At 48.8% G+C, this 19424-nt stretch overlaps 1 protein-coding gene across 1 annotated transcript in view; it reads right to left on the reverse strand.

Annotated features, from left to right (window-relative positions):
• Positions 1-8696: 8696 nt before the first annotated feature.
• Positions 8697-19424, reverse strand: part of FA2H (fatty acid 2-hydroxylase) — a 63194-nt gene continuing 52466 nt past the window's right edge. The window contains exons 5-7 of the mRNA XM_045383077.3: positions 14812-14984; positions 12172-12424; positions 8697-10025 (exon numbers count right to left, since the gene is read on the reverse strand). Of these exons, the coding sequence (XP_045239012.1) occupies positions 9946-10025; positions 12172-12424; positions 14812-14984 (506 nt within the window). The 3' untranslated portion in view covers positions 8697-9945. The remainder of the gene's footprint in view (positions 10026-12171; positions 12425-14811; positions 14985-19424) is intronic.

Below are 19424 nucleotides of genomic sequence, written 5' to 3' on the forward strand. Positions count from 1 at the left end.
TCGGGAGGCTGAGGCAGGAGAATGGCATGAACCCAGCAGGCGGAACTTGCAGGGAGCTGAGATCGTGCCACCGCACTGCAGCCTGGGCGACAGAGACGCCGTCTCAAAATAAATAAATAAATAAATAAATAAAAAATAATCAGACTTGATCAAAATTTGAAACTTGCTCTGCAAGGACCCTTTTAAGAGGATGAAAAGACAAATTACAGATTGGGAGAAAATATTTGCAAATCACATATCAAACAATACGCTTCTAAATAACTCATGAGTCAAAGAGGAAATTTTCTCAAGGGAAATGAAGATATATTTTGCTCAATAAATTTAAAGAGATCAAAATCATACAAAGTATCTTCTTTGACTACAATAGAATAAAACTAGAAATAAATAACAGGAAAGAGAACTGGAATATTCACAAATATGTAGAAATTTAAAAACATACACTTAAACAACTAGTGGGTCAAAGAAGAAATCACAAGGGAAATTAGAAAACACTTAGAGACAAATAAAATAAAAGATACAACATACCAAAACTTACAGGATGCAGCAAAAGCAGTCCTCGAAGGATAATTTATAGCTATACATGGCTACAAAAGGAAAAAAAGAGAGAGGCCTGGCACGGTGGCTCATGTCTGTAATCCCAGCACTTTGGGAGGCCGAGGCGGGCAGATCTCAAGGTTAGGAGTTCAAGACCAGCCTGGCCAACATGGTGAAACCCCATCTCTACTAAAAATACAAAACAAACAAACAAAAAAAAAATCAGCCTGGCGTGGTGGCGGGTGCCTGTAATCTCAGCTACCCAGGAGGCTGAGGCAGGAGAATCACTTGAATCCAGGAGGCAGAGGTTTCAGTGAGCCAAGATCGTGCCACTGCACTCCAGCCTGGGCGACAGAGCGAGACTCCATCTCAAAAACAAAAAGAGAGAGAGAAGATCTCAAATCATTATCCCAACTCTACATTTTAAGGAACTAGAAAAAGAAGAGCAAACCAAACCCAAAACTAGCAGAAGGGAGGAAATAATCAAGATCAGAAAAGAGAAAATCAATGAAACTAAGAGTTAGTTCTTCGAAAAGATTAATAAAATTGACCAATCTTTAGCTAAACTAAAACAAGAAGAGAGAAGATGAAAATAAGGTAAATCAGAAATGAAAGTGGGGACCTTACTATCTACCTTATAGAAATAAAAAGGACTATGAGAGAAAACTATGAACAATTGTTTGCCAACCAATTAGATAACCTAGAGGAGATGGACAAATTCCCAGACACACAAAATTGACCTAATTCACTTAATGAGAAAGAGAAAATCTGAACATACCTACAAGGAAAGAAATTGAATTAATAATCAAAACTCGTCCAAACAAGAAAAGTCCAGGCCTAATAGTTTCACGGTGAATTCTACCAAACTTTTTTTTTCTTTCTTGGAGACTCGTATTTTATTTATTATATATATTTTTTATTATACTTTAAGTCCTGGGGTACATGTGCAGAATGTGCAGGTTTGTTACATAGGTATACACGTGCCACGGTGGTTTGCTGCACCCATCAGCCTGTTACCTACCTTAGGTATTTCTCCTAATGCTATCCCTCCCCTAGTCCCCCACCCATCCAACAGGCCCTGGTGTGTGATGTTCCCTTCCCTGTGTCGATGTGTTCTCATTGTTCAACTCCCACTTATGAGCGAGAACACGCGGTGATTTTTACCAAACATTTAAAAATAAATTAGCACCAATCATTCTCAAACTCTTCCAAAAATAGGAGAGGAGGAAACACTTCCCAACTCATTTTAAGAAACCAGCATTACTCTGATACTAAAGCCAGATAAAGACACAAGAAAAGAAACTACAAACCAATATAACTTAAGAATCTAAGGGGCCGGGCGCAGTGGCTCACACCTGTAATCCCAGCACTTTGGAAGGCCGAGGCGGGAGGATAATGAGGTCAGGAGATTGAGACCAATCTGGCCAACATGGTAAAACCCCGTCTCTACTAAAATACAAAAAAATTAGCCGGGCGTGGTGGTCCCAGCTACTTGGGAGGCTGAGACAGAGGAATCGCTTGAAACCGGGAGGCAGAGGTTGCGGTGAGCCGAGATCACACCACTGCACTCCAGCCTGGCAACAGAGCAAGACTCCACCTAAAAAAAAAAAAAAAAAAAAGGAAGAAAGTAAACAAACAAGAAAACTTGTGCCTTGAGAAGGGGAATAGGTGATTCTTAGTAACAGAATGAGAAGTTTTCTGGCAACAATTCAGACACATCAAGAGTAGCCAAGAGTACAGAATCAAGTTATAGTAATAGAAAGCATTATTCTTCTAGACCTTTAAGATAAACATTTCAGTGTCAGGTCATAAGGGCAGAGTCAGAATTGGAGAAAAAAAAAGTTACAAGAGTTGATGAAAAGGTTGAAGGAAAGAGTTACTATCCCAGGCAAGGTCTTGCTCTGTTGCCCAGGCTAGAGTGCAGTGGTGTGATCGTAGCTCACTGCACCCTCAAACTCCTGGGCTCAAGTGACCCTCTTGCCTCAGCCTCTGAAGTAGCTAAGACTACAGGTGGTGTACCACTACACCTGGCTAATTTCTAAATCTTTTTCATAGAGAAAGGGTCTTGCTATGTTGTCCAGGCTGGTCTTGAACTGGTTTCAAGTAGTCCTCCTGGCTCCTATTTCATAATTTTTAAAAATATGTTTTTCCATAATAAAATTTTTGCACGTATTAATAGACCCAATAAATATAATATTTTACAAAATGTAAGCATCAAAGAACACACTTGTATTTATATTCAGTAATTTGGTTCATTAAAATAATATTTTACTTATTATTTAATATTAATTAATATTTAATATTCAATTAAATTGAGTAATATTCAACTAAATTGAATATTATTTTAAAAATAATATTTTTAAATGAACCAAATTACTGAATATAAATACAAGTGTGTTCTTGTATTTCATTAAAAATATTAGTTTTTAATGAAACAAATTGACCCAGACATTTAATGAATATCTATTATTTTATTTAATGTAACGTAACTTAAAAATTTCAAATTACATGAAAAGTTCATTTATAGACATTTATCCTACTACATTTACCTAAGTTATTTTATTTATTTATTTATTTATTTATTTATTTATTTATTTATTTATTTTTGAGATGGAGTCTCGCTCTGTCACCCAGACTGGAGTGCAGTGGCTCAATCTCGGCTCACTGCAAGCTCTGCCTCCCGGGTTCACGCCATTCTCCTGCCTCAGCCTCCCGAGTAGCTGGGACTACAGGTGCCCGCCACCTCACCCAGCTAATTTTTTGTATTTTTTTAGTAGAGACGGGGTTTCACCGTGTTAGCCAGGATGGTCTCGATCTCCTGACCTCATGATCCGCCCGCCTCGGCTTCCCAAAGTGCTGGGATTACAGGCATGAGCCACCGTGCCCGGCCTATTTGATTTATTTTTTCAAGACTTTACTCTGTCACCCAGGTTAGAGCACATTGGCGCAATCTCAGCTCACTGTAGCCTCCGCCTTCGAGGTTCAAGCAATTCTCCCACCTCAGCATCCCGAGTAGCTGGGACTACAGGCATGCACAACCATGCCTGGCTACTTTTTATATTTTTAGTAGAGTTTCACCATATTATATTTCTGCAATATATAGTTTCACCATATTATGGGGTTTCACCATATTGGCCAGGTTGGTCTCGATCTCCTGACCTTGTGACCCGCCCACCTAGGCCTCCCAAAGTGCTGGGATTACAGGTGTGAGCCACCGTGCCTGGCCAGTCCTTGGAATTTTACCTGTGAGAATTTTTTGAGGCCTGAATTGAAGATACATTTTTCCATAAAACAATTTCAATTGCTTCCTCTGAGAGCCTTGTGGCTCCACCAACCGGGCTATTTTACATTACAATTTTGGCTTGAGGTGTTTCGGATCACACAGTTTGCACGAATTCAGGTTTCAGACCTCAGTGAGGACTCTCCTTGTGGCTCTGCATCCTCAGCCTTTACCCACTCCATGCAGGAGATTTCACTTGCAGTGCCCTGGGGAGGTGGGTTTCCTCCTGGTTCACTCTTACATTGAGGATATAACCCTTTGGAGTCTGTAGCGAACACATCTGTTCCTCCTCATCCTGTCCCCTCTGTCTACCTCTGGTCTTAGCCTCAATTGCGGTGGAAGGTTCTGTGTAAACTCTGTCTCAGCTCTGATTTCAGCCAGAGTTCCAGTGGCTAGTTCCTGCCTAGCAAGCTCATATTCAACTCGTGCTGATAGAATCCCACTGCAAATGCATACTTCTTCTTCCTGCTTTTCTCCAAGGACTTTTGCCAAAGCCAGCATCTGCTTGGCTTGCACGGCAGAGAAGTCCCTAAGTGAGGGTGAATCAATGTCCCTGAACACAGTCCTCACCCATGATAAATGCTCCAGCCTCCTGTCCTGTTGGACAATTCTGACATGTTTTCTCTCTGCTTCTCAAGATGCCCTTACAGAATCTGTAGGAGAACCCCACATACTCAACTTTACACTTCTCTTCCAACTTCTCCCTTTCTAGACCTCCCTGGTTCTCGCTCTTTATTTCTGCAATCACCTCCCAAATAGACTGCCTGCATCCATGTGCTTGTTTTAGGTTTTGATTTTGTTGTTGTTGTTATTTTTTGAGATGGAGTTTCGCTCTTGTTGCCCAGGCTGGAGTGCAGTGGCGCGATCTCAGCTCACCGCAACCTCCACCTCCCGGGTTCAAGAGATTCTCCTGCCTCAGCCTCCCAAGTAGCTGGGATTACAGGCATGAGCCACCACACCTGGCTAATTTTGTATCTTTAGTAGAGACGGGGTTTCTCCATGTTGGTCAGGCTGGTCTCGAACTCCCGACCTCAGGTGATCTGCCCGCCTTGGCGTCACAAAGTGCTGGCACAAGCCATCGTGCCTGTAATCCCATTTTTAGGGAACCTAAAAGAAGATATAACCCCACTGCTTTTGCCAGAACAAAATATTTTTTTCTTCTTTTAAATTTCTTCCTCCCCACTATAGGTATCTGGGATGGGACAGACACTTATGAGATGAGAATCCTGGAATTTTCCTAACTTCACATTCATCTTGTAGCATTCTTTACAGATAACATTTATTCATTGGAACCTGGTGTGATCTTTGGGCAAAACACCTAACTGTAAAGGAAACTCCAGCTGAAATTTTGCAACCATTATGGCTTTTTAGAAAGTTACACTATTCATATACATAGTTCCAACTTCCTCTCAAAAATGGCAGATGAGTCAAGAATGTAAGTCAACAGAATGGGTAAAGTGGAAAAGACTAGAATTTTGAAATCACAGATACCTGCTTCCAAAATAGTCCCCGCGAGGGCAGTAATAATGGGGTAGGGCTGCATGCTGCCACCAGAGGGCAGCAGAGGCTGGGAACAGGTGGAGAGGCAAGGCCCAGTTACTGTTACCGTCTGAGATCTGGAGACAAGACGAGCATTTATTGGGCTCTGTTACAAGTTGGTCATTGTGCTGGGCACAATAAAAAATCACACAGAGTTCAAAGGCAGAGGGCAGAGGTCAGCGCCACCGGGGGAGTGGAACAGAGCAGAATTAAGAGGGAAGTTCTTCGGATCAACTAAGGAACCTTCAAAGACAGCATGCCTGGAAATACAAACACAATACCAGAAATAAATATGATGGCTATTTTTTGGTCTGTTCTTGGCCATGGTAGCTAGGTCGTCCCTGGAGAATCAGCTGAGGCAAATTTGTAGGGCCACTGGGGGTCAGTCAACCTGCAGATTTACTTTATGCTGATCAGAATTTAAATGGCCCTCTTGGCTGGGCATTGTGGCTCATGCCGGTAATCCCAGCACTTTGGGAGGCTGAGCTGGGAGGATTGCTTGAGCCCAGGAGTTCGACATCAGCCTGGGTAACATAGAGAGACCCTGTCTCTACTTGTAAAAATTTAAAAATTAGCTGGGCACGATGGCACATGCCTGTGGTCCCAGCTGTTTGGGAGGCTGAGGTAGGAGGATCTCTTGAGTCTGGGAGGTCAAGACTGCAGTAAGCTATGATCATGCCACTGTACCCTAGCGTGGGCAACAGAATGAGACCCTCTCTCTATAAATAAATCAATAGCCCCCTCCCTGAGCAAACACAAAACTTTTTTGGTTTGGTGGCTCTCCTACTACAGGATAAACACACTCCCACATCACACGTCCAGGCTTTTCCCATCGGGCTAGATGTGTTGGCATTTTGATAATATCCCGTGCTTGCTCTAACATCTAATCTTTGACTCTTACACTTGATGGAAAAATCCTCCAGCTCCCCCAGATGCTCACTGAGGTGGGGGCTGCTCCGTGAGCACTAACTGCTTGGGGATTGCGGGCCTCATGGCCTTCCTGTATTTTGCCCTGCTGTGAAAATGCAGGCAATATGGCCGGGTGCAGGGGCTCATGCCTGTAATCCAAGCACTTTGGGAGGCTGAAGTGGGAGGATTGCCTGACTTCAGGAGTTTGAGACCAGCCTGTACAACATGGTGAAACCCCATCTCTACTAAAAGTACAAAAACTATCAGGCATGGTGGTGCGCACCTGTAGTCCCAGTTACTCGGGAGGCTGAGGCAGGAGAATGGCGTGAACCCGGGAGGCAGAGCTTGCAGTGAGCCGAGATCGCACCACTGCACTCCAGCCTGGGCAACAGAGTGAAACTCTGTCTCAAAAAAAAAAGAAAAAGAAAGAAAATGCAGGCAATGACCCCTCCACACTCTCAAGTGCCTGTGAGGTGGGACTTGCTCTCTCTCCAAAAGGCCCTGTGGATACTCCCAACCCCACTGGACAGTTACAGCAGTGCAATGGGGGGCTCTGGGAGAATCTGTCATATTTTCACCAATTGGACTTTCCATTAATACGTGGGCTTGGTTTCGTGTTGTCACTTTTTTTCTAACTCTTCTCATTACCATGCTATAAACTCACTTATTTTTTGGCCTTTCTTTTTAGTTTTGTTTTACTCCCTTTTTTTCTTTTGAGACAGGGTCTCATTCTGTTGCCCAGGCTGGAATGCAGTGGTGTGATTACAGCTCACTGCAGCCTCAAACTCCTGGGCACAGGAGGTGATCCTCCCACCTCAGCCTTCCAAGTAGCTGGGACTACAGGTGTGCACTACCACACTCAGGTAATTTTCCTTATTTTTTGTAGAGATGGAGTCTCACTATATTGCCCAAGCTGGTCTCAAATTCCTGAGCTAAAGCAATCTGCCTGCCTTGGCCTCCTAAAGTGTTGGGGTTATAGGCATAAGCCTCCATGCCTGGTCTGTTTCACTGTTTTTTTATTTTTGGTGTTGTTGTTGTTGTCGTTGTTGTTTTTGAGATGGAGTCTTGCTCTGCCACCCAGGCTGGAGTGCAGTGGCACAATCTCAGCTCACTGCAACCTCTGCCTCCCGGGTTCAAGCGATTCTCCTGCCTCAGCCTCCTGAGTAGCTGGGATTACAGGCGCCCGCCACCGCGCCCGGCTAATTTTTGTATTTTTAGTAGAGACGGGGTTTCACCATGTTGGCCAGGCTGGTCTCGAACTGCTGACCTCAAGTGATCCACTCGCCTCGGCCTGCCAAAATGCTAGGATTACAGGTGTGAGCCACTGCGCCCGGCCTGTTTCACTCTTCTTAAATAAAATTTTCAATTTTTTTTTTTTTTTCTAAATCTTGCTCACCTTAGGCTTTTTCTCCCGCTGTGGCCATGTGTGTTTACACGCGTGGACTCCGCCTGTGTTCCTCGTCTGCTTCCCTCCCCCGGGGTGTGATGGTCCAGGGTGAGCTGCTCGGCTCCATCAGTAAATGAAGATTCTCAGTTCTGCTGCTTGGACCATCTGGGTTCCAAGGACAGGCTTCAGGGACTCGAGTGTGGGTGGCTCCGGACAGGTCCTACTTATCTTCAGGCTGGGAGCTGCAGGCATAAAGCTGCCCCTATGAGTGCCAGAGCAGGGAGACACAGCACAGTTTGGGGCGACCTTCCTGAGCCTCCCAACATCAACTTGTTCTGCTTCTGTGTCCTCAGACAGGCGAGTTCAGGGCCAACCCCCTTGGACCTACTGAACTAGACCCTGAGTGCAAGGCCTTGGAGCTGCACTTTGACAGCTTCCTAGGTGGTTCTGATAGGGCAGCAGAAAAAGACAAGCAACAGTTTCACCGAGACTGAGCTGCCTGAGGTTCTAGTTCCCACTATGGGGATTTGTTGCTGGAGCCTTTCTCCCTGTTTTAGGAAAGTCAACTAGAAGCTCAGTTGGGGTTAAACTTCAGAAGAGATCCCTCCCCAGCAGCGGATCAAAGTGGTTTGTGGCACAATGCATCCCAGGTGCAGGCAATAAGAGGAGATGCTGTCTGCAGAGAATTTAGAAACAGAATAAAGCTGAGTGAGAGAATGAGAGTAGTCAGCTTTTTTCTTTTGTTTTTATTTTGTCTTGTTTTCTTTTCTTGTTAGATATGGAGTTTTGCTATGTTGGGCAGGTTTGTCTTGAACACCTGGCCTCAAACGATCCTCCCCCCTTGGCCTCCCAAAGTGTTGGGATTACAGTCAGGTGCCATCGTGCCCAGCTGAGAGTTGGTCAGCTTTCAATTATCACCATGCCCCAGCAATTCTACCCACCCTGGTCAGGGCTAAAATCTCCCTCCCTGGGGACCGACCCCGCCCCTCCACCCCTCCCCACACCACCGCCCCTTCCCAACCACGAGGGAGTCTGATGAACAACTCATTTTTGTTGGTTTCTTTTCAGTGTTTTATTTTTCAAAATATACAATTTTTTATTTCACAACTGTAGTTTTGTATATTTATTCCAAAATCTTTAAATAGCTCTGCAGTAAACAGTACAAATCACAAGGTTTGTCAAACTGCTTCTTTTTAGCCTTTATACTCGGCGAGTTTTTTTTTTTTTTTAGGTTTCAAGTAGTAATGGTTTGTGGGTGAGAAAGGAACCAAAAACAGGAGGAAACCATGTTTTTTACATAAACTCAACACGTAGGATTAGAAAGGGCCGTCTGACCAGCTCCTTGGTCTGGGACCAGACTAAGAACACGTGTCTGGTTTATAAATAAGACCGTCCTGGGAGCAGCGAGGGTTTTGGTTATGAGGAGGAAGGGGCAGGAACCTCATCTGCGGAGGCTGGGAGGCAGGGGGAGGTGAGGCACTGAGGGGAGGCTACTTCTGGGGAGGCCCGAGTGGGGGGCCGAGCCCACCTGTGCAGGGTGGAGGCCAAGAATGGCTGGGGACGGGGTGGGGCTGCCACCAGTGGAGAAGGCTCCTCAGCCTCCCTTGGGGAGAAGGGCTGTGATTCTGGAGGCAGGGAGGGACGGCTAGAGAAGCTGCCAGGTCCTAAAGAAAGCGGCTGGGACTCCTGCCAGCCACCCTGGGCCCAACGGCACAGGTAGCTGGCAGGGCCAGAGGGGCTGCCCCAGGGTCTGGGGTGGACTGTGGGAGGCATCATGCTGTCTCGTCTTGTGAGAGCTCTTTGTCCACCTCAGAGCCACCAAAGCCTCCCCAGAAAGGACAGCAGGGAGGACAGGGCCCACAGGTCCCACAGACCCACTCCTGACTATGAACACAGAGCTGTGCCATGCAGGCAGCTCCTAGGCAGTCCATGACGCTAAGGCACAAGGGTGACACAGGTGGCCACGAGGAGTCAGTTTTCTTCATTTCCCCTTGAGGCTGCTACCTGTGGCCAGGTCCTGAAGCAGTCCTGTGGGCTGAGCTCTAGGCAGGGACGCTCCAGGAAGAAGAGGGTCACCAAGGGCCACCTGGCCACCAAGTGGATGTGACCCTCCTGCTAGGGGTCAGGAGGGTGGTCCTGCCTCAGGGCCCCCTCGGCACCTTCCACTAGGCTGCAGGGCCGGACAGAGCCCATCCCGCCTGGCCAAGTCAACCTTCTTAGTGGGGTCTGGATGGCGGGTGGGGGTTGGGAAGGGGCCAGGGCCGGGCTGAGGGCAGGACAGAGCGGGTGGGAGTTGTCACTGCGTCTTCAGGTGGGGTTTCTCTGGAATGAGGGTGTGGAAACAGTAATCCCACAATTTAGTGCTGATGCCAAATCCTAGAGAGGGAGACAACAGGGGAGACGATGAGGCATTGAAGAAGCAGGCGTGCACTGGCTTGGGAAGGGTGCCAGGGTAGGGATAATAGGTGGAGACAATGTCAATATCTGTCCCCTTGGCCTCAACCCCCAAGGTCATCCTGGCAGAAGTCAAGGGCGGGGAACCTGTGTTTTTTATTGTCTCCAGCATGAAGCTGGAATAAACCCCAATTCCTTATCTGGCCTGCGTTTCTAGGTTACCTGGCCCCCACCCACCCCCCACCTCCATCTTCTTCCCCTTCCTTTTGGACCAAGTTCATTCCTGCCTCAGGGCTTTGCACCAGTCACTCCTGGGATGCCAGATGCTGGTTTCTCTTCATTAGGGTCTCAGCTCTAATGGCACCTCTGCAATGACACCTGGACCATTTAATCTCTCTGCTGTCCAACTAGCCCCTAGCCACACGTGGCTACTGAGCACTAGAAATGTGGCTAGAGCTCCAGAGAAACTGAATTTCTAACTTCATTTAATTCTGATGAATTAACATGTCAATGTAAAAACTGATGCTTGATTCAGTTACTGGAATTTTTAAATTTTTATTTATTTTTAGTTATTTATTTTTGAGACGGAGTTTCGCTCCTGTTGCCCAGGCTGGAGTGCAGTGGCATGATCTTGGCTCACTGCAACCTCCGCCTCCTGGATCCAAGAGATTCTCCTTCCTCAGCCTCCTGAGTAGCTGGAATTACAGGTGCGTACCACCACATCCAGCTAATTTTTTGTATTTTTAGTAGAGAGGGGGTTTCACCATGTTGGCCAGGCTGGTCCTAAACTCCTGACCTCTGGTGATCCGCCCACCTCGGCCTCCTAAAGTGTGTTACTGGACAATTTTTAAGCATGTTTGGAGCAACTTACCTATGTGAACTACTGTTTGCGAATTTATAAAATCTAGATACGGATCTAGTATTTCCAGTGAAACTTTAGTATCTGAATTGATATGGATCTAGTATTTCCAGTGAAACTTTAGCATCTGAATTGAGATGTGCTGTAAGTGCAAAATACACCTTAGATTTCAAAGACATAGTATAAGAGTTGCTAATGACTTTTTTTTAAAAAAGAGACTTTACAAAAAGGGTCTCGCTCTGTCACCCAGGCTGGGGTGCGGTGGCATGATCATAGCTCATTACTGCCTCAAACTCCTGGGCTCAAATGATCCTCTTGCCTCAGCCTTCTAGGTAGCTGAGATTACAGGTGCACATCACCACACCCGGATAATTAAAAATTGTTTATGTAGAGACAAGGTCTTGCTGTGTTTCTCAGACTGGTCTGGAACTCCTGGCTTCAAGCAATCCCCTGCCTCAGCCTCCCATAGTGCTGGGATTATAGGCCTGAGCCACTGCGCCCAGCCATTGATGATTTTTTAATGTTGATTACATGTTGAAATAATAATTTGCTTATATTGGGTTAAGTAAATGTTATTAAAATTCTTTTCATCTGTTTATTTTCATGTCTTAGTGTGGCCACTAGAAAATTTAAAATCACTTATGTGGCCCACATAATATTTCAATGGAAATCGCTGGACCCCTCCCACTACCTATGTGATATTCCATCACCTTGATTTATTTTCTTCTTCTTCTTCTTCTTTTTTTTTTTTTTTTTAAGACAGAGCCTTGCTCTGTCACCCAGCCTGGAGTGCAGTGGTGCAATCTTAGCTCACTGTAGCCTCTGCCTCCTGGATTCAAGCTATTCTCACGCCTCAGCCTCCCAAGTAGCTGAGATTACAGGTGGGCACCACCACACCCTACTAATTTTCGTATTTTTACTGGAGACAGGTTTCACCATGTTGGCCAGGCTGGTCCCAAACTCCTGACCTCAAGTGATCCACCTGCCTCAGCCTCCCAATCCCCTTGGCTGGGATTACAGGTGTGAGCCACCGCGCCCGGCCCCTTTATTTTCTTTATGGCGTTTATCTCAGTTTGAAATCTTTGCCATTTATTGATATCCTTGCCTGTCTCTGCACAGCTGTCTGCACCAGGGAAGAGGGTAGAGGGAACCCTCTGTATATGCCCAGTACACGGAACGGTGCCTCGCCGTTCCCAGGAGCTCAATGGTAGTTGGCAAATAAATCAATGAACACACATAGGGAACTGGGAAACCCAGGCCCGTCCTCACCTGACTTCTGATGTGCAAAGTGGTGCTTGACGTGGTGGGCCTTCAGGTTGTACAGGTAGGAGCCCCTGTGCGGCGAGCCAAAGTGCAGGTAGTAATGGGTCATGTCATAGAGGACATAGCCCAGAAGGCCCCCCGCAAACACAGTGCCCCCCACCGCCTCGGGCAGGATGAGCTGCAGGCACAAGTAGAAGACGCCGATCACCAGGGAGGCTGGCACAGGGGGGAAGACCAGGCGGGAGCCGTCGAAGGGTGCCTGCAGATGGAGAGGCCTGGGCGTCAGGAGGCAGCCGGGGGCCTTGGCAGCTGGCCAAGCTCGGGCCGCTCCCTGCAGAGGACAGGGACAGAGCGGCCCAGACATTCCACTGCATAGGCTTGGCACTTTTGGTGGCTTTGGGGAGGGCGGGCCACGTCTGCAAGACCTGGAGAGATTGTCTTACTCCCCGTTTGCGAGCCAGGAAGGGACCTGGCAGATTGCAGAGGAACATGGGATGGGCAGGATGGGCGGGGTGTGCTGGCAGCTCAGCACCCATCTCATGCTCTAGAGGCCACTGTGACTCTGGAATTTGTCAGGTGCTAGACAGATATCCCATCCCTAAATGCCATGCCCCTGGCTAGAGGGGCATTCTGGAGAAGGCACCTAGACTGAGGCCTGATGTTGTCTGGGTGAGCAAGGCACTGAGGGCGGCTGAGGTTAATGCAGCCTCTGCAGTGGGATGACCCTGAAGTGTCACTAGAGGTGTCCTCCCCACCCCCATGTCCAAACAGGAGGCCTTTTTTGTTCCAAGGGGGTGTCGCCACAGTGAACCAGTGAACACTGCTTTACCATGGCCCTTGAGCTTCAGGAGCCGAGGGCCTGGCATAGAGGTGAGATCTTAGCTATGGCTTGGTCAGGATTCTGAGAAGAGAATCCTGCAGCCTCTCTGGGCTGGAGGAGAGAGAGAGAAAGCAGGTGACAGCGACAGTGAGGTGCTGGCGTGGGCCTCCCTCCCTTCAGACCCAGAACAACAGGACCAGTGGTGTGCTGGAAAACCAGCTCTCAGGAAAAGGAGGAAGGGAGAGAGCTGGGGAACGAGGGAGGGGGAAACGAAGGAGGGGGAACGAAGGAGAGGGGGAGAGCCCTGATTGGTAGCGTTTGCTAATTCCTGCGGTGTAAAAACTCCTGCCCTGGTGCTTTTGAGCGCCCAGGTGGCATCACTGGAACGGAAACAGGAAAGGATGTGCACAGGTGCTCTTGTGAGCTGGCATGGGCCAGCTCCAGGTCACAGCTGGATCAGGATCCTTAGATGGATAGGTTTGGGGATCTGAGAACACGTCCCTGATTGGAGCCCACGTGGCTACAGGCCACACAATCTCCTGGGGTCCTTGTGGTGTGGCAGCAGGGGACTGGACAGACTGGGGTGGAAATGTCTCAGGAGAGCGAGCCTGAGACAGCCCCTGGGGCCCCAGAATAGCCTGAGCAGGTCCCCAGAAGGTTCTTGTGCCCCTGTGGGTGGGAAAGACAGCTGACGGGGCAGTGGATCTGAAAAGGCTTCACAAACGGGGCAAGGGACGCAGCAGAGGTGCAGTGAGCTCTGGAGAGCAGAGGCCAGGGGAGGCTGGAGGACACAGGCCAGGCCCGGGTGCGCTACCTCTGACAGTATACCTGAGGATGGGGCACCCACCCCGATTCTGGCCCCTAGGAAAGCCCCCTAGGATGCAGATCAACTCTGGGGAGAGCCGGGGGGACCACAGCCGACCACCCTGAGAACTCCCAGGTGGCCGATTAAACCCTGAATTGGCTCATCGAGATGAACCGGATTAAGTTGCTGCTGGGAAACCAAGATAAAACCCACGTTCAGTTTCAGCAACATCAGGGTCTAAACTGGTGTCCTGAAAGTATCATATCTGCCACATTTTCTGTGATTTACGCCCAGCAGAGAACAGAGTGTGGAGACCAGCCGGGGAACAGCCTGGGACGGGCCAAGGAGAGCACAGTGCAGGGACAGAGAGGCAGTGGGGGGTACGGGGGAGGCAGTGGGGGGTACGGGGGAGGCAGTGGGGGATACGGGGGAGGCAGCTTCCTTTGGGCAGACCTGTCTTCTAGGGCCAGCTTCTGGGACTGTCGTGGAGTCCTTGAAGGGCCTTAGGGGAAGGGTGATTGAGAGCGCAGACTCTGGAATCCCCAGAATGGGGTACGACATCCTGGCTGTGCCAAATGTGACCTGGGGCAAGTTCCTTAGTTCCCCTAGGCCTCAGTCTGCTGCTCTGTGGAACAGGGAGAACGATGGGACTGTTTTCAGGACAGGCTCCAGGAGGACAAGGCTTTTTGTTGTTTTGTTCAATGATGTCTAGAACAGTGTCTTGCACACAGGAGGCACTCACTGGGCATTTGCTGAATGAATGAACGAATGAATGAGTTGTTTCGAGGATTAAAGGCGATGCGTAAACAAGGTGCAGAGGGCCTGGGGTCCACACTGTCCCTGCCTGGCTCAGGTTCGGATGCCCAACCCAGTTGCCCCCGTGAATCACATCAAACGTCCTGTCGCTCCCAACCCACAGCCAGACTCCCAGGAGGCTCCGCAGCACCTGAAGCTGCCACCGGCTGCTGGGCCCCCTCGCGCTGCACATGCTAGTTCCAGGCTGGGACCCCACCCCGCTCACCTTGTGGTGCTGGCCATGCATGACGAAGTGCAGCATGATGAGGTAATAGCTGTCGCTGGGGGGCTTCATGTGGAACAGGAAGCGGTGGATGAGGTACTCGATGAGGCTCCAGAGGAATATCCCCAGCATGAAGAGCCCAGGGAACATGGACTTGGGCACTGCCAGCGCGTACTCTGCAGGGTGGCGGGGAGAGCGAGGTGAGGACTGGTGCACAGCAGCCTGTTAGCTCCACGTGTCCCCACCTCACCATCCCCATCAGCTTGGGAGCTGCTGCTCTCTGTTGGACAGCTATGAGGCCAGGCCATACTGCTGGGGCCCTTGGGTCAAAATGGGAAGGAGGCTGCAGGGCTCTGGTCTGGGTCTGGGGGTCCTTTACAGGAGTGATGGACCACTGGTTGGAGGCCTGATGTCCTCTTTACAGAGGCTGTGGGAGGAGTGGCTGTGGCTGGGGCTGGGCTTTACCTGGAAGGGTGACCTTGCCCCAAGGACATTGGAGACGACACTCCTGAGCCAGGGCGTTGTCGTTATTATTTTGAGACAAGGTATCTCTGTCTCCCAGGTTGGAAGACTGGAGCGCTGGAGTGCAGTGGAGTGACTGCAGCTTACTGCAGTCTCCCCTTCCTAGGCTCGAGCGATCCTTCCACCTCAGCCTCTCAAGTAGCTGGGATCATGGGCGCATGCCTCCACACCCAGCTAATTTTTAATTTATTTTTATTTTTATTTTTTATATTTTTTGTAGAGACAAGATCTTGCTATGTTGCCCAGGCTGGTCTCAAACTCCTGGACTCAAACAATTCTCTCGCCCTGGCCTCCCAAAGTGCTGAGATAACAGGAGTGAGCCACTGTGCCCGGCCTTTAGGGTGTTAATGATGGAAAGTGTGAACCACCAGGGACTGTGGGGTAGGAAGGACAAGAAAAAACAAGCACTGAGATCTCAACAGACAAGACCTGAAATCATAGCACAGGAGGAAGATGTGAGAACGCTGAAGATGATCAGCCTGGGCGGAGAGGAGAAGACTGGAGACAGGGGTACCATCTTCAAGCACAAGTTTCCCACCACCCTCTGGAGACAGCCTGCAGTCCTAGCGGCTTTCAGCTCTTTCCTCCACCTCATTCATTCTTTGACCTCATGGAGATTTCAGCTCTCGTTCCTGTTTTCCCCATATTCATCCTCATCCTTTTTTTTTTTTGAGATAGAGTCTTGTTCTGTTGCCTAGGCTGGAGTGCCGTGGTGTGATCTGAGCTCACTGCAACTTCCACCTCCCGGGTTCAAGCCATTCTCCTGCCTCAGCTGCCCGAGTAGCTGGGATTACAGGTGTGCGCCACCATACCTGGCTAATTTTTATACTTTTAGTAGAGATGGGGTTTCACCATGCTGTCCAGGCTGGTCTTGAACTCCTGACCTCAAGGGATCTGACCACTTCAGCCTCCCAAATTGCTGGGATTACAGACGTGAGCCACTGTGCCTGGCCCATCCTCATCCTCTTAGCTTTCTTTTCTCCACAAACCATAGCTTTGGCCATATCTTCTCTCTTCTTAAATAACAGCTTTATCAAAATCTAATTCACATCCATATAATTCATCCAAATAAAATACATAATTCAGTGCTTTTGAGTACATTCAGAGTTGTTAAACCATCACCCCAGTCAATTTTACAACATTTTTGTCACTTCCCCCCAAACCCCTGTACCCATTAGCAACCACTCTCCTTTTCTCTCAGACCCTCCCAACCCTAGGAAGCCACAGGTCTACTTTCTCTTTGTTGGATTTGCCTATTCTGGACATTTCACATCAATTGAATCATATGATGTATAGTCTTTTATGACTGGCTTCTCCTACCAAATATATTCAAGGTTCACCCATGTTGTAGCATGTACTAGAACTCCATTCCTTTTTAAGGCTGAATGATATTCAAAATGTATTCATCCATCCATTAGTTGAGGGACACCTGGGCTGTTGGTAGCTCTTGACAATGGTGAATAGTGCTGCTATGCACATTCGTGTAGAGGTTTCGGTGTGAACAGATGTTGTCCTTTCTCTTGGGTACAAGCCCAGGAGCGGTACTGTTGAGTTGTATCATAACTCTATGTTTAACCTTTTGAGGAACAGCCAGACTGTTTTCCAAAGCTAGCCATTCTCTCTTTTTCTTTCTTTGTGAGGCAGAGTTTTGCTCTTGTCACCCAGGCTGGAGTGCAATGGCATGATCTCGGCTCACTGCAACTTCTGCCTCCCAGGTTCAAGTGATTCTCCTGCCTCAGCCTCCCGGGTAGCTGGGATTATAGGCACCCACCACCATGTCCAGCTAATTTTTGTATTTTTAGTAGAGACGGGGTTTCACCACGTTGGTCAGGCTGGTCTCGAACTCCTGACCTCAAGTGATCCACCCACCTCGGCCTCCGAGAATGCTGGGATTATAGGTGTGAGACACGACACTCGGCCTAGTCATTCTCTTTTAACCCCTACTCCATCTCCCTCACCTGCACCCATGAACCCTCACCCCTGGGTCAGCGCGGGAACCTTTCTCTGTACCCATACCCTAGCTGCTGGGCACGGAGAGTCACACGGCTGTGGGTCTGGCACCTTTGACCTCTGTAAGACCCTAGACCCAGCCTGATGGATGATCCCTGTGCATCTTCAAGTCCAGCTCCCTCCCCACTGCCCTTAGACATTCTCTACTCCCCTTTACTGCCTCTCCTTCCATCCAGCCTCCTACTTCACAGAGAAGAGAGGCCCTGGGATTAGGGATGAACTATCCCCTCCACATACTCCCCCCAACTTCCAAGCACACCACATTCTGCCGGTACCCTGGTGCATCCTCCTTGTTTCTCAGGGCAGAGGCATGCACTGGCACGCGGGCGCTGGATGCTTAGAGCAACAATAACAGCAGATGTGTCCTCACTGATTCCTGTGTGCCAGGCACCCTTCAAGAGTGTTCCATGGATTACTTTCTATTTCATCTCACCACAGCCTTACAAGGGAAGTCCTGCATTGCCTGCATGAGTGAGGACGTGGAGGCCCAAAGTCCATGACTTGCCAGACTCCCCCTGTTCGGCAGTGCAAAGCCCTCAGCCGCCTCCTCCCATCCTCCCTCCCAAGGGACTCCTCTGGGCTCCTTCAGTCTCTCCTTTTCTCCTGGCTCTTCTGCTCATCTTTCTGAGCGAGGCAAGACTTTCCCATCATGGATTCAGCCCCTTCTTCATCAAGGCTCTGAAAAAGCCAGGCTAGGCTGAACATGGGGGCTCATGTCTGTAATCTCAAAGTGGCTGAGGTGGGAGGACCGTTTGAGCCCAGGAGTTTGAGGCCGACCTGGGCAACACAGTGAGACCCTGCCTCAACAAAAAGTAAAAAAATTAGCTGCAAGTGGTGGCTCATGCCTGTAGTCCCAGCTACTGAGAAGGCTGAGGCAGGGGGATCACTTGAGCCCAGTAGTTCAAGCCTGCAGTGAGCTGTGATTGCACCACTGCACTCCAGCCTGGATGACAGAGCAAGACCATGTCTCAAAAAGAAAAAAGAAAAAAAGGGTAGTTTGGACTCATGGCTCCACTTTGCCACTTCCCATCGACTTGTCAAGTCCTTAAAAAATCTGTCTTCTGGGCCAGGTGCAGTGGCTCATGCCTGTAATTGCAGCACTTTGGGAGGCCGAGGTGGGCGGATCAGCTGAGGCCAGGAGTTCGAGACCAGCCTGACAAACACGGTGAAACCCCGTCCCTAAAAATACAAAAATTAGCTGGGCATGGTGGCGCATGCCTGTAATCTCAGCTTCCCGGGAGGCAGAGGTTGTGGTGAGCCAAGATTGTGCCATTGCACTCCAGCATAGGCAATAAGAGTGAAACTCCATCTCAAAAAAAAAAAAAAAAAAAAAAAAAAATCTGTCTTCTGCCCCAAACCACCAGAACTTCAAAGGCTATTCATGATGTCTTTCTTGCCAAATCTAAGCAATTTTTTTAGTCCACCTCTAACCTAGCTGTGGCATAAGACATTAACACTACTCTCTTCTTCAATCTGCAACTGCCTAGGCATTTAACCTAAGGCTTATGAATATCTAAGGGTCCTAAGTTGGATTACAGGGTGTCTGTGAACTTGCTGATATATCAAATTGTACATCTATGGGCATTTTTCCTCTGTAGTGTGTCCACAGTTTCTCAAATTCTCAAAATATCTGGGAGCAATAAGGTCGGAATCCATAGCTCCACCTTCTGCCTGCTGCCACACTTGGCTTTTCTCCTGTTCTCTGGATCCTCCTGCTCAGGCTCCATCTTGGAAACTCTGCCTCTGTCCCCAGGGTCCAAGCCTGGACCCTCTGCCTCTCAGCTCAATCCCTTCCTCTCCCACGTGCTGACGACCGAAGCTCTACACCAACTCCACTGAGCTCTACACCAACTCCACCCTGGGTGGCCACTCCCTACTGGACAGCCCCATGTGGTTGTCCATACCCCCACCTTGAACACCTCCCAAATGAGGCCAACCATCTTCCTCCTTCTTCCCGCCCACCTCCTCTTGGGTTTCCTTTCTGGGGGGCTGGGGTTACTGACATCCACACATTACCAAAGGAGTCAGGTTCAAGTGAGCCCTCTCCCACTGAGTCTTAGCTGGGCTGGGCTGCTTGGTGAGAG

This window comes from Macaca fascicularis, chromosome 20, assembly GCF_037993035.2.
Source record: "Macaca fascicularis isolate 582-1 chromosome 20, T2T-MFA8v1.1".
Classification (NCBI taxonomy): Eukaryota; Metazoa; Chordata; class Mammalia; order Primates; family Cercopithecidae; genus Macaca; species Macaca fascicularis.